The 15,429-nt window shown below is 36.1% G+C and overlaps 1 protein-coding gene across 3 annotated transcripts; it reads right to left on the bottom strand.

Moving 5' to 3' along the window:
• Positions 1-5,693: 5,693 nt before the first annotated feature.
• LOC127645482 (probable rRNA-processing protein EBP2) lies at positions 5,694-14,872 on the bottom strand. 3 transcript variants are annotated; one of them, XR_007970781.1, is made up of 5 exons: positions 14,660-14,872; positions 14,418-14,479; positions 11,091-11,238; positions 7,701-7,866; positions 5,694-6,158 (listed from the first exon to the last, which is right to left on the bottom strand). XR_007970781.1 is itself a non-coding variant. In XM_052129119.1 (4 exons), exons 1-4 carry the CDS (start codon positions 14,719-14,721, stop codon positions 6,125-6,127), a joined length of 324 nt encoding a protein of 107 aa, XP_051985079.1. In that variant the 5' UTR covers positions 14,722-14,872; the 3' UTR covers positions 5,694-6,124. The 3 variants fall into 3 exon arrangements, 2 of the variants coding, with proteins under 2 accessions (XP_051985079.1, XP_051985080.1); XM_052129119.1 differs by lacking the exon at positions 11,091-11,238; XM_052129120.1 differs by lacking the exons at positions 11,091-11,238; positions 14,418-14,479.
• Positions 14,873-15,429: the final 557 nt, after the last annotated feature.

Below are 15,429 nucleotides of genomic sequence, written 5' to 3'. Positions count from 1 at the left end.
AGTAAAAGCAGTTAATATAGATGTTTCCACATTAAAGCATGTGTTTTAGGATCTGGCATTTTTTTTTTTTTTTTTTTTTTTTTTTACTGTGGCACCTAATATAACCTAATATGCTTTTTGTTTTATTTGAAGGGAATATTATTAGTCCAACTGCTCGTTTCAAATTCTAACGGTTACTTTTATTTACTCAAATGGAGTAAAACGTTATAAAAACGTCATAAACAAACATTTTATAATGCATAAGCACTGTAAACATTGGTGACATGCAAGTAATGTGCTATTTCTACATAATCCAACCCTGTTGGGGTTGTTTTGAAGGCAAAGTTGATTGCACCAAATGATTTAGCTTTTTTATGTTTACTGGACTTATAACATAAAGTGATAAATGAAAACTATTTATGTAATTATTTTTGAAGACATCCTCACTATGCTACATTTTTCACAAGTGCCTAAAACTTTTGAACAGTACTATATATATATATATAATAGTTGTGTTGTTGTAATCTAACATATTCAGTTATGTTAAATAATATTTTTGACTTGAATAAAACAAGTTAACTTATGCTAGATGTTACCACATGAAACTCAAAATGTAATGGTGTAGTTAACTAATAAAATACATGCAGATAAAACGTTGTTTATTAAATATCAAGATTTCTTTTCTTTTCTTGTTTTTTTTTTTTTTTTGAGTATGCTGTAACTGGTCACAATTTATTTTAAGATTTGACCTTCCTTTAGCTTTTAATTTTTCCAAATATTCTTGTGGTGTTTTTATAAGTACAGCTATTTTATGCTCTTCTCTTATTTAATATAAATCCATAAAAACTGCTTGTATAATAATTATACAAGACTTTCTATAGAATTAGCTTATTATTGTTATTATTTTATTTTTGGAAATGTTATGCCAACTACCCAATAACATTTCTAACTATTTTAAAGGCATTTTGTTATAAGTCAAGTATGTTATCCAAATATTAATTGTTATTTTGTAAAAGTTATATAAAGTAATGTAATAATGCATTAAATGTTCTTAGAAAGTTTCACCAAATATTATTTAAACCAAACATCCACAGAACCACCCCCTTTTCCAGGAGAGTACAGAATTACAGAGGCGTTTCCAAGGCACATTTATCCAGGAGAGATGTTCGCAATACCTTTTCCACTATACCCGCATTACCCGGACAGGTACATGTACCCCGCTGTGTTGATGACTGTGAGACCAACTGCACCAGGATCCTTGAGGGAGCCTATTGGGTTTCTCTCCTCACCAACAGGTGCACTGTCTCACCCACTGGACACTTGTGAATCGCAGGTAAGTTTCTCTGGCATGATCTGCATTGGCACCCATGTACTGTACATGTCTGAAAACCAATCTGTTAGTAGGCCAAAGGGAAAACTATTGTATATCTTATTTGTACTGTCAAAAGACACTTTTTGAAAATCAGACTTTAAAACAATTTTCACTCAAAATATAAAAAATTTCAATGAACTTACTAAAATTAAAGGTGCACTCAGTAGTTTTTTCCTTGGATAAAAAAAATACTCCTGAAAAAATTCATTGTAATTTTGAAACATAAATAGAAAATCATCATCATTCACATGATATTCAGTAACCTTATTATACAATGATATTGGTAACTGAAAACTATTGTGTTTGAATGACTGCATTCACACCGTGTCAGTGTAAATCCAAGACAACAAACTCAAAGAAATTAATGCACCTTTAAGGAAACTTTTCCACAATTAAACTAGATTTTTCAACAAAAACACATTTTATTGAATGGTTTTGTTCAAGTCTTGTTGTACAAACTTAAATTAATTTTGACACATATACTAGATACAAATTTTTCATCATTTTAATTATGTTAAGGGAACTTAATTTATACCACTTTGTTTGTTTTTTGCTAAACATTTTATGCTGTAAGTGTAACAAGCTGTGAGCTTTAGTCAGCTATAGGAGACAACATGTTGCAGATACAGTCAGGCTTGTGGGGTCCTTGAAACAAAAACCACACAACAATAATTTTTTATGAAAATAAATGCACTCACATAACACAAAACCCAAAGGGACAACAAACATACCACCACCAGTGCAAATAAGACATCTATTCACAATTTTTATTCATGCCGTGGTGTATGTTGGGAACCTGACATCACATGTACATCATTTAAGTTGTCTTAACGTAAATGGATTAAGTGAACTTCCATTTTACAAATGTAAATTTACTGTATTCAATACAGGTTAAGCTCAATCAACAGCATTTGTGGCATAAAGTTGATTACCACAAATATTTATTTCGACTCGTCCTTCCTTTTCTTTAAAAAAAGCAAAAATCTGTTACAATGAGGCACTTACAATGGAAGTGAAAGGGGCCAATTTTTGGAAGGGTTAAAAGCTTACAATTTTATAAAAGCACTTACATTAATTGTTCTGTTAAAACTTGTGTTTAATATGAGCTGTAAAGTTGTTTAAATTGTCATTTGTTTAGTCATTTTGGGGTTTGTTTACATTACAGTTGTAGACAGAGGTTTACATACACTTAGGTTGAAGTCATTAAAACTAATTTTTTAACTACACAGATTTCATATTAGCAAACTGTAGTTTTGACAAATCGTTACTTTGTGCATGACACAAGTAATTTTTTCAACAATTGTTTACAGACAGATTGTTTCACTTTTAATAGACTATATCACAATTCCAGTGCTTCAAAAGTTTACATACACTAAGTTAACTGTGCCTTTAAGCAGATTGGAAAATAGGCAATTAACAATTAGCTTCTGATAGGCTAATTGGAGTCATTTGAAGGTGTACTTGTGGATGTATTTTAAGGCTGATGTATTTTAAGGCCTACCTTCAAATACAGTGCCTCTTTGCTTGGCGTCTTTGGAAAATCAAAAGAAATCAGCTAATACCTCAGAAAAAAAAAAATTGTGGACATCCACATGTCTGGTTCATCCTTGGGAGCAATTTTAAATGCCTGAAGGTAAGTATAAACATCATGGGACCACACAGCCATCATACCGCTCAGGAAAGAAAATGAATTCTGTCTCCTAGAAATGTGCGAAAAGTGCAGATCAATCCCAGAAAATCAGCAAAGGACCCTGTAAAGATGCTGGAGGAAACAGAAGTATCTATATCCACAGTAAAACGAGTCCTATATCAGCATAACCTGAAAGTCTGCTCAGCAAGGAAGAAGTCACTGCTCCAAAACTGCAATAAAACAGCCAGACTTCAGTTTGCAAGTGCACATGGGGACAAAGAAACTTACTGTTTAGAGAAATGTCCTCTGGTTTAATGAAACAAAAATGTAACTGTTTGGCCATAATGACCATCTTTTTGTTTGGAGGAGTAAGGGTGAGGCTTGCAAGCCGAAGAACACCATCCCAACCGTCAAGTATGGGGGTGGCAGCATCATGATTTGGGGGTGCTTTGCTGCAGGAGGGACTGGTGCACTTTAAAAATAGATGTCATCATGAGGAAGGAGAATTATGTGGATATATTGAAGCAACATCTCAAGACATCAGCCAGGAAGTTTAATCTCGGTCGCAAATGGGTTTTCCAAATCAACAATGACCCCAAGCATACATCCAAAATTGTGGCAAAATGGTTTAAGGACAACAAATTCAAGGTATTGGAGTGGCCATCACAAAGCACTGACCTCAATCCGATGGGGAGAACTGAAAAAGCATGTGCAAGCAAGGAGTCCTACAAACTGGACTCAGTTACACCAGTTCTATCTGTCTCAGCAACTTATTGCGAGAAGCTTGTGGAAGGATACCCAAAACATTTGACCCAAGTTAAACAATATAAAGGCAATGCTACCAAATACTAACAAAGTGTATGTAAACTTCTGACCGACTGGTATTGCGATAAAAAGCAATAAAAGTTGAAATAAATCATTCTCTCTACTATTATCCTGATATTTCACATTCTTAAACTAAATTTGTGATCCTAAATGAACTAAGACAGATAATTTTTTCTATGATTAAATGTCAGGAATTGTGAAAAAATAAGTTTAAATGTATTTGGCTAAGGTGTATGTAAACTTCTGACTTTAACTGTACATTATCATGACAACAAAGTTGTAAAATTGGCTATAACTTTAAGAATTGTGTTAAAATTAGCTAATTTTAAGTAACAAAATTTAACAAGGTTCTCAGATTATGAATATATATATATATATATATATATATATCATTGCTATCAACTTAAAGTTAGAGACCTTATACTGGCTTTGCAGTGTCAAGTCCCAATTTCTTGATCAGCTTCTTTTCATCCCTTCTTTTTCAATTTGTAATAAATAAGATCCATTGCATTTGTTTAGTCAACATAAACTATGTAGGGTAGAGTGTAATCAACTGGAAGATTGTACGGTTGGAGTATAATGTGAAAAGTCTGTAAACTTATGTTGAGTTTGTATCTTTTTGTGTTTTTTTTTTGGAGATGCATGTGCCACTTTATAGTCCGTACACTCCATATTCAGGGGTTAGGGATGAACACGGGCCAAGACCTCAGCACCACCCACAGTCTCACACAGATGGAGAACAAATAACATCTAAAGCTCCTCCTCAGGCTGGATGTATCTCAGGTATAAAATAAAAGCATATTTGCTACATATTACTGTATAACAGCTATACTATGCCATATTACCATTGTTAGATGATCAGATATTAGTATTGTAACAATACATTGTTGAAATAATAAATGTTTGGATTGAAACAATGATTAATTCTCCAGTTTTTCAATGAGTTGTCCATTCCATTTGCTCTACAGAAGGTCAAGTTTGTGGTATCCATGAAGCATCATGCATTGTACCTGTTGGTAGTCTTTCTACAAACAGCACCCCATGAAGCAGACAAGACCTTTAGCCTTTTTTTTTTTTCTTTTTTTTTTTTTACCAACGCTACATCTCTTGTCTTTTTTGGATGTTAACATGTGCATTCAGTGTACATGGTTTTCTTTGTAAAACCCAAAGTATTAGTTCTTATAGTCCTTTTAATGGCAGCTATAATGCATGTTCATTACAGTGATGTTGATGAATCCATGATGTAAGACAACTAAAATAAATGTTTTTGTATTGTTCCAGTAAAGCAACGGTTTATGTTTTTACACTAATATGTATCAGTAGTCAATGCCTTTACATATAATTGTAATTCCAACCAATGATGTTAGAAAGTTAAATGTCACAGTTATGCTTCTTATTATCTTCCTCTAGTTGAGGTTTTTTTAAGAGAACTGGTTCAGGATTACACATGTTGTTTTCCTAACTCTTGAAAAGGCTTTGATTAATAAATTCTGTTCAGATCTGATGATTTTGTGTCTTTCTTAAACTGAAGCAACTCTTCTGTATTTTTAAATAACACATTTTGCCCTTGTAACTCAGACTGCCATCAGTCTTGTCCTGTTTGCACTCTGGATAACAGACATTCAAATTTCCAGAATGAACATGCTTCATTTGCTCATCTGAACTCTGATGGCATATGCACTACACTGTCTGAATACTCCAAACAGAAGCTGTGGGCAGATAAATTAATTACAATCTCATGAATATTAATGTGTTCCTCGGGCTCAGAGGAGTGATGAATTTAAAACTCTAATCCAATGTGTGCCAAATTCAAATTTGTGTACAAAGTGTAAACAGATAAGCATTATGTTTATTCCCATTGCAAATGCAAACATTACTGTTGAAAAGTTATGATTTGTTTATTCAGTGCAGCATGGTTTGCTTGCAACAAGAAATACAGGGAAAGTGTACAAATAGTCCCAGATCGTACACATTCCATACAACAATGACATCATTTTCATTTTACGTGAACTATCCCTTTATTTTAAGAATTTTTATGATCAATATTTTTAAGTATCTTCAAGTAAAAAAAATAATTATAATTACAAAGCAGAATATTTAGTCATTGTTCATGGCATATTTCTGATTGCAGTGCCACGATTCACATAGAGATGTCATCTAATGGTGACAAACTTTAATAGTGTTGGTCAAGGAAAAAAAGAACATGGATCCGTAACATTGCAGAGACCCAGATAACAGGAAAGAGAAAATTATTTTTAAATGGCACAATCATTTAAGTGAAAGGTGTTGATGGGATGATACAGCTCATTTGTATGCCTTCATTTTCCTCCGTGCCTCCTTCCCTGGATGCTTCTGTAAAAAAATATATAAAAAGAGATGGAAAAATGTATGTATGGATTTATGGAAGGTATGGCTGCACAATTAATTATATAAAAAAAAAAGGATTACAACCATGGCTGGTGCAATTAAATAATTGTGTCAATTACAGAATTCCCTTTAGGTATATTCCTTTTCAGTTAACAATGTGTTGGAATATCGAGGATTGTAACTAATCAGAGTAGTTTAGGTGCAGAAAGAACCTGACTTTGCCATTTTTTGAGCTGATTTTGTTGAGAAATCTGCTACAAGTAACATTGCTTAAAAATCGCAAAGATGTGTCTCACCATATTCCCGTTATAAAACCGGCACTTTTTTCCCCCATCCCCACTGAGATTCAGGAGTGCGCTGACATGACGACCGTTTTTCTCCCACGAGTATGTTTGGGCCTTATGTGCGTGCGTTACACGTATAATGTCTGTGTGTCCAGGTGTGTGTGTGAGAGAGGGAGCGCAAGGGTTTCCCCACAGATATTTAAGATAATATAGAAACTGTTGTGTTGATCAAGTCGCAGGGGTTTAGATCAATTTATTGGTCGTGACTCGAGTCTCATTGTGTGTGTGCATATGGGTGTTAGCATGTGTGCGCGTTTGTAAATGCCGGGGAGGCGAGAGAGCACAAGGGCTCTTTTTAACCAAAACTGAACTAAATGTAGGATATTTTAGACATTGTTTGATGTTCTTAAATGATTTACTATAACCAATGTCTTTGTTTTAATTGGTTATTTTGTTGTGGTAGCCTGTAGGGCTCTTTGAAATAATATGCAACCGTTATGCGGTCAAGTCCTGGAACTACTTTTTAGCCATGCGTGTCATTTGAAAACAAATTGCACAACTTAGAACATCTGTCAACCAATCAGAATCAAGCATTCAACAGACCAGTGGTATCATTTTCAAAAATTCAGTGGTCCTTTGTCAGTTATTCCTTACACACACACACACACACACACACACACACACACACACACACAGTTGTGTTTCCATGTTTTATGGGGACTTTCCATAGACATAATGGTTTTTATACTGTACAAACTTTATATTCTATCCCCTAAACCTAACCCTAGCCCTAAACCTAACCCTCACAGAAAACATTCTGCATTTTTACATTTTCAAAAAACATAATTTAGTATGATTTATAAGCTGTTTTCCTCATGGGGACCGACAAAATGTCCCCACAAGGTCAAAAATTTCGGGTTTTACTAACCTTATGGGGACATTTGGTCCCCACAAAGTGATAAATACACGCTCACACACACACACACACACACACACACACACACACACACACACACACACACACACACACACACAGGGTAATGAGTGAACATTATTTAATCATGCGTTTCTAAATTCTGCGTGAGCAGATTCCGAAAGTGTATGGCTTTATGTGTCATGTTTTATGTCCCACATGAAAACAGTTCTCTGCATGTTTTGGATCTGCAGCTAAAGAATATGGCATGCAGTTGACATATAATAATAATATATATATTTTTTATTTATTTTTTTTAAAGCCACTTACGTTTGATTTTCTTCCTTTGCCAAATTTTTTCCCGTCTTTCCCATGTGCCACTCTTGCCTTGAACCCTGACACGTCGTTGTAGCTCTCTTTTGTGTTCCATTTGTTGTCCTTCTTTTTGCCCCCGAAGCCAAACTTCTTATCCTTGTATTTCTTCTTTGCATTAGGACTGAAGACAGACAAGGACAATAAGTTTTAATACTGTCAAATAATAAATTCTGTAAAAAATGCAATATGTCCTTATTTCACCTGTAAGTATTTCAAAACTGTTATGCTGTTAATTTATTCTTCAGTGGAACACACAAGGAACATTTTGAAGAATTTTCACAAAGCACACATCAAAAGTGCAAATAAGCCAGAAAAGTAGTCCAAATGACTTAAGGCCAATGTATAGTTTGGTTGTCCACATTTCTGATCGCTTCATACACCAGAAGCGTGACACAAATTTCATCATACATCTGGAATTCTCAAAAATGAAGTATACCTGGGCTTTTATTCCAAGCCTTCTGAAGACATTTGGTAACTTAATGTTATGAAGAGACCAAAATTGTACTTTACTGAAATTTCCCTACACCATAGCTCTCAAAAAAGAAAAAAGTTCAGGTTGGAAGTCATGATGTGTGGTCAAGAAAGACGGTGCCCAATTTGCATCACATTTGATTTAAGAGCTGCAGAAGAGGTGAAGATTATCAGTGAATAATATATTAAAATAATAATTTTAATTTGGTCTGTTCATCACACATCACATTCTGGAGCTTGAAGTGGTCACCATGAATGTCATTGCATGGGGGAAAAAACCTGCGTAAATATAATATAGCTGACTTCGCCATCTTTGCAAAGTAATCCTCTGGTTGCTTGGTAGGTATTTTGAACTTATACAGCTTTGGCAGGGCCTCTAAAACTGTCGCCAGGGCCTGGCGATAGCTGGAACACATCAACAAGCATTAGATAGTCAATTAAAATAAATCTTGGCAGATCAGACTTGTTTTATCCTAAAGGGATTTCTTTAAAGGGATAGTTCACCCAAAAATGAAAATTCTCTCATCATTTACCCACCCCCATGCCACCCCAGATGTGTATGACTTTTTCTTCTGCCGAACACAAATGAAGATTTTTAGAAGAACATTTTAGCTCTGTATATCCTCACAATGCATCTGAATGGGTGCCAAAATTGTAATGCTCCAAAATCCACATCAAGGCAGCATAAAAGTAATCCATATGACTCCAGTGGTTAAATCCATGTGTCCAGACATGATATGATAGGTGTGGGTGAGAAATTAAAAAAATACTTAAATATTGATCTATCATAAATTCGCCTCTCTACCCATTAGGGAGCGATATGCACATACAGGTCCTTCTCAAAAAATTAGCATATTGTGATAAAGGTCATTATTTTCCATAATGTAATGATAAAAATTAAACTTTCATATATTTTAGATTCATTGCACACCAACTGAAATATTTCAGGTCTTTTATTGTTTTAATACTGATGATTTTGGCATACAGCTCAAGAAAACCCAAAATTACTATCTCAAAAAATTAGCATATTTCATCCGACCAATTAAAGAAGTGTTTTTAATACCCCAAAAAAAGTCAACCTTCAAATAATTATGTTCAGTTATGCACTCAATACTTGGTCGGGAATCCTTTTGCAGAAATGACTGCTTCAATGCGGCGTGGCATGGAGGCAATCAGCCTGTGGCACTGCTGAGGTGTTATGGAGGCCCAGGATGCTTCGATAGCGGCCTTAAGCTCATCCAGAGTGTTGGGTCTTATGTCTCTCAACTTTCTCTTCACAATATCCCACAGATTCTCTATGGGGTTCAGGTCAGGAGAGTTGGCAGGCCAATTGAGCACAGTAATACCATGGTCAGTAAACCATTTACCAGTGGTTTTGGCACTGTGAGCAGGTGCCAGGTCGTGCTGAAAAATGAAATCTTCATCTCCATAAAGCTTTTCAGCAGATGGAAGCATGAAGTGCTCCAAAATCTCCTGATAGCTAGCTGCATTGACCCTGCCCTTGATAAAACACAGTGGACCAACACCAGCAGCTGACATGGCACCCCAGACCATCACTGACTGTGGGTACTTGACACTGGACTTCAGGCATTTTGGCATTTCCTTCTCCCCAGTCTTCCTGCCAGACTCTGGCACCTTGATTTCCGAATGATATGCAAAATTTGCTTTCATCTGAAAAAAGTACTTTGGACCACTGAGCAACAGTCCAGTGCTGCTTCTCTGTAGCCCAGGTCAGGCGCTTCTGCCGCTGTTTCTGGTTCAAAAGTGGCTTGACCTGGGGAATGCGGGATGTTTCTACTCCAGACTCAGTCCACTGCTTCCGCGAGGTCCCCCAAGGTCTGGAATCGGTCCTTCTCCACAATCTTCCTCAGGGTCCGGTCACCTCTTCTCTTTGTGCAGCGTTTTTGCCACACTTTTTCCTTCCCACAGACTTCCCACTGAGGTGCCTTGATACAGCACTCTGGGAACAGCCTATTTGTTCAGAAATTTCTTTCTGTGTCTTACCCTCTTGCTTGAGGGTGTCAATGATGGCCTTCTGGACAGCAGTCAGGTCGGCAGTCTTACCCATGATTGCGGTTTTGAGTAATGAAACAGGCTGGGAGTTTTTAAAAGCCTCAGGAATCTTTTGCAGGTGTTTAGAGTTAATTAGTTGATTCAGATGATTAGGTTAATAGCTTGTTTAGAGACCCTTTTCATGATATGCTAATTTTTTGAGATAGGAATTTTGGGTTTTCATGAGCTGTATGCCAAAATCATCAGTATTAAAACAATAAAAGACCTGAAATATTTCAGTTGGTGTGCAATGAATCTAAAATATATGAAAGTTTAATTTTTATCATTACATTATGGAAAATAATGACCTTTATCACAATATGCTGTTGAGAAGGACCTGTAGAATGTGAATCACCAAAAAAAGGAGAAAGTGAAGTAAAGGGACTTAAATATTGATCTATTCATCAGAAGACATGGATTTATCCACCTGAGTTGTCTGGAGTACTTTTATGTTGACCTTATGTGGATTTTGGAGCTTCAAATTCTTTGGCACCCATTCATATGCATTCTGAGGACATACAGAGCTGAAATATTCTTCTAAAAAAATCTTCCTTTGTGTTCCTGCAGATAAAAAAAGTCATACACATCTAGGATGGCATGAGGGTGAGTAAATGAGAGAATTTTCAGTTTGGGGTGAATTTTTGTTGCATTTATTTTATAGAAAAGAGTCCACAGAGTGATAGGGGAGACAAGAAACTAGTACAGCTTTGTTGGCTCAGAATCAAGTATTGCAGAGTACACTTGAACTGTATACTTGCAGATGCTAGTAACAGTAATAAAAAGTTGGGCTGGCAAACTTATCAGAAAAAATCAAGTGAATACCTAGACGTCCTCAGCATTGATGACTTCATTTGTATGCTGCTGTCTGCCCTCTGCTTTTGCAACAATGTCAACAGCTGGGCAATTGGTCCAGCCTTTCAACCCATGGTAGAGTCTTGTTAAATTCAGAAATGCATTTCTTCAGACCCTCCTGGATGCCACATACATACATTAAAGATGCTGGATTATAGTTTTCAAATTACAATTCAATTTATTGCTTAAACAACAAACATCCCTTTCATTATGGCTCAAAGTGTAGGAGAGTTTTGGATTGAAGAATCTCACTTGCACTGTTGGGCCAGTGACATGTTGTCACGAAACCTTGTTTGTCAATGCATGAGAATTGGATTGCTTTTAAATGTTGTTCAAATGTTTTTCAGTGAATTCAGCTGTTTTAATTATGCCACTTGGTCAATGTTATCTAGCTGGCAAGCATATATGAAGTGGTCAAAATTGTGAGAATTACAGTATTCTTCCAAGACTATCACAAGTTAGTTCAAGTGAGATGAACATAATAACCAGTAATGTTTTGTACAGCAGGGGTTGTTAAACTTCTTGATGCCAAGGATCCCAAAGTAAGACAATCCCCTCGCGAGAGGCACATTCAAATAGAAAGATCCATATATGCTGTGCAAGAAATACTAAGTGCAACAAAAAAAAAAGGCTTATTTTCATTGTACTAATGCCAAAACAAATAACAGTGAACAAATAAAACTGTTCTTGAAGTTATGTCCTTTCTAAAAAGGAGAGATTAACAATTTTTTCCACAATACATTTAAAAAAAACTAGGGCTGTCACAATAATAACAATCATGATTCATTTTCGACAAATCATTTATCAATTACGTAAATTATTGTTAAAATTAACTATTAGATTAAAGAAACTCACCCACATGCCATCGCAGATGAGTCCTCACAATGCAAGGGAACAGGGTCTTTAAAGCTCCAACATGCACATAAAGGCAGCATACATGTAATCCATAAAACTCCAGTGGTTTCATCCATGGCCTCTGAAGTGATATGATAGGTGTGGGTGAGAAACAGTTAAATAATTAAGTCATTTTTTACAATAAATTCTCCCTCTCCAGTAGGTTGTGATATGCACCAAGAATGTGAAAGTGAACATTTATAGTAAATAATTACATAAATATTTATCTGTTTTTCACCCATACCCATCATATCTCCTCAGAAGACATGGATGAAACCACTGGAGTCTTATTGATTTCTTTTATGCTGCCTTTATGTACTTTTTGGGTCTTCAAAGTTCTTGTCACCATTCACTTGCATTGTATGGACCTACAGAGCTATAATATTAAAAAAAAAAAAAAATCAGCAGAAGAACGTCATACACATCTGGGATGGCACAAGGGTGAGTAAATGTTGAGAGAATTTACATTTTTGGGTGAAATATCCCTTAAAGTTAACATATTAGTTTTGACCTAGCATTGCTTGTGGCCCCCAAGAGGTCTCTGCTCTGACCACAGTTTGTAAACACCTGTTGTATACCATAGTTTTTCCAGCAAAACTTTACAATAAGGTTCCATTCGTTAACATGCACAGATCAGCCACAACTTTAAAACCACATGACTAATGATATTTAGGTCCCCCTTGTGGTGCCAAAACAGTTCTGACCCATTGAGGCATGGACTCCACAAGACCTCTGAAGATGTCCTGTCGTATCTAGCACCAAGACATTAGCAGCAGATCATCAAAGTCCTGTAAGTTGCAAGGTGGGCCTCCATGCATCAGACTTGTCGGTCCAGCTCATCCCATAGATGCTCAATCGGATTGAGATCTGGGGAATTTCGAGGCCAATCAACAAGTCATGTTGCTCAAACCATTCCTGAAAGATTTTTGCAGTGTGGCAGGGCACATTATCCTGCTGAAAGAGGCCACTGCCATCAGGGAATACCGTTACCATGAAGGGGTGTACGTGGTCTGGAACAATCTTTAGGTAGTTTGTACGTGTCAAAGAAACATCCACAGGAATGCCAGGACCCAAAGTTTCCCAGCTGAACATTGCCCAGAGCATCACACTGCCTCTGCCAGCCTGCCTTCTTCCCATAGTGCATCCTGCTGCCATGTCTTTCCCAGGTAAACCTTGCACATGCACCCGGCCGGTCACATGATCTAAAAGAAAACGTGATTCATCAGACCAGGCCACCTTCGTCCATTGCTCCATGGTCCAGTCCTGACACGTGCCCATTGTAGGCACCTTCGGTGGTGGACGGGTCAGCACTCTGACTGGTCTGTGGCTACGCAGCCCCATACGCAGCAAGCAGCTATGCACTGTGTGTTCTGACACCTTTCTAATAAGTTTTTCCCCAATTTGTGGTACAGTAGCTCTTCTGTGGGATCGGACCAGACGGGCTAGTCTTTGCTCATTGAGACTTGGGTGCTCTTGACCCTGTCGCTGGTTCACCTGTTGTCCTTCCTTGGACCACTTTTGGTAGGTACTAACCACAGCACACCGGGAACACCCCACAAGACTTGCCATTTTGGAGATGTTCTGGCCATCACAATTTGGCCCTTGTCAAAGTCGCTCAGATCGTAACGCTTGCCCAATTTTCCTGCTTCCAACACATTTAAACTCAAGAACTGTTCACTTGCTGCCTGATATATCCCACCACTTGACAGGTGCCATTGTATCGAGATAATCAATGTTATTCACTTCACCTGTCAGTGGTTTTAATGTTGTTACTTATAAGTGTAAGAAAACATTACTTAACATGAACTAATAATTAACAACACTGAAGCATTTATTAATCTTAGTTAATTTCAACATTTACTAATAAATTTTTAAAATCAAAATTGTATTTGATAACATCAGTTATTACACCATGTACTAAAAATAAACAATTGATTTATATTAACTAACATTATCAAATATTAATAAATTGTGTAACAAATATATTGTTACTTCATGATACCTAATGTGTTAACGAATGAAACCTTATTGTTATGTGTTACCAACTGTGGATATGTGGATATATATATATATATATATATATATATATATATATATGAGCTTACAACTGTGGTGAAGTTAACTTTGAAGTTAATTATAGCTGTAACTGTATTTGTCCACTTAAAATGTATTTATTGTGGATTACTTTTATAAAGAAATATTTACAAAACTGTATATTTAAAAAAATAATCTGGCACAAATATGTTGCTCGTATAAAACGTATAATATTTGTGGTGGTCCAGTGAAATTGTTGGCAGGAATCCTAACTGAAATATAGAAGAAATAAAACTGTTAAAGTTCAACAGCTAACAAGATGTGCGTAAAAGTGTAAAAGCAAACTTTAAACCTCTGCTTTAAACTCACCACATTGTTCATTGCCTTCTTTGGTTCGCACTGAGGAATATTCAATCCAGGCTTCCGCAAACCTTTGGAGAACAGATTCATATGTGTCTTCGCAGCACGTTACGTTAATTGTTATACTGTTCATTATCACTGGTTTGTCATAACAAGGTATTTGTAAAATCAGGCTGTCCTGACTAATCAAGAAACGCCATTAAACATACATATAACGTTCGTTCATGAAATGCGCTTGGCTATATTCTTACCTCACCATCTGATAATTCCTCTCCATCAGACTCAAACCCCAACTGGGCATCCTCATATACATCCACCATATTCTAAAAAGAGATAACAACTTTAAAAGAAATAAAATGACACAGAACGAAAATTCACAATATCCCAAAGCTTCGCGTGTATTTATCAGGATTTAGATTACGATTAGCCTCCGGAATCCTGGCAGGACCAAAGACAAACAACGGTTCCGGCCATGGATACTACCCAAAATACAAACAAACACGTCTACGACTCTCAATACCAAACTTTTTATTTAAGTTATAATTTAAAATAAAAACTGAGACTTAACAAAGCATACGTGATAAAGAGGTTTCTGTTTTTTTTTTTTTTTTTGGTTTGTTGTTTTTTATCACACACACAAACGTAACATTTTTAATGTAGTGATGTTTTTTATCTCCAATGCATAAAAATATATTATTTATTTTAAAAGTATAAATAAAATTAAAATTTAAACTGCATTTATGATATACACAATGCTTTATGATAGCGCCGTCGTGTGTTTTCACGCAGAGTTGCATTTGACGTTGTTTGTGTTTGTCGTTACATTCAGACACTATTTGGTGCCATGGTGACAGTAAACCTTGACTGAACGCTTTTGAAATTCGCTGCCTTGCTAAATGCATTTTTTAATGTTACAGTTAGTGGAGAGAAGACAGGAAAAGGCAGGGGAAAAAGTTGGAATGGGATCGGAAATGTAGGGAGTCGAACTCACACTCGCGATGCATCAGCACCACATTTTGGA

The sequence above is a fragment of the Xyrauchen texanus genome, chromosome 6, assembly GCF_025860055.1.
Source record: "Xyrauchen texanus isolate HMW12.3.18 chromosome 6, RBS_HiC_50CHRs, whole genome shotgun sequence".
Taxonomy (NCBI): domain Eukaryota; kingdom Metazoa; phylum Chordata; class Actinopteri; order Cypriniformes; family Catostomidae; genus Xyrauchen; species Xyrauchen texanus.
Note: the sequence above shows the minus strand (reverse complement) of the source record. Positions and strands in the feature narration are given on the sequence as shown.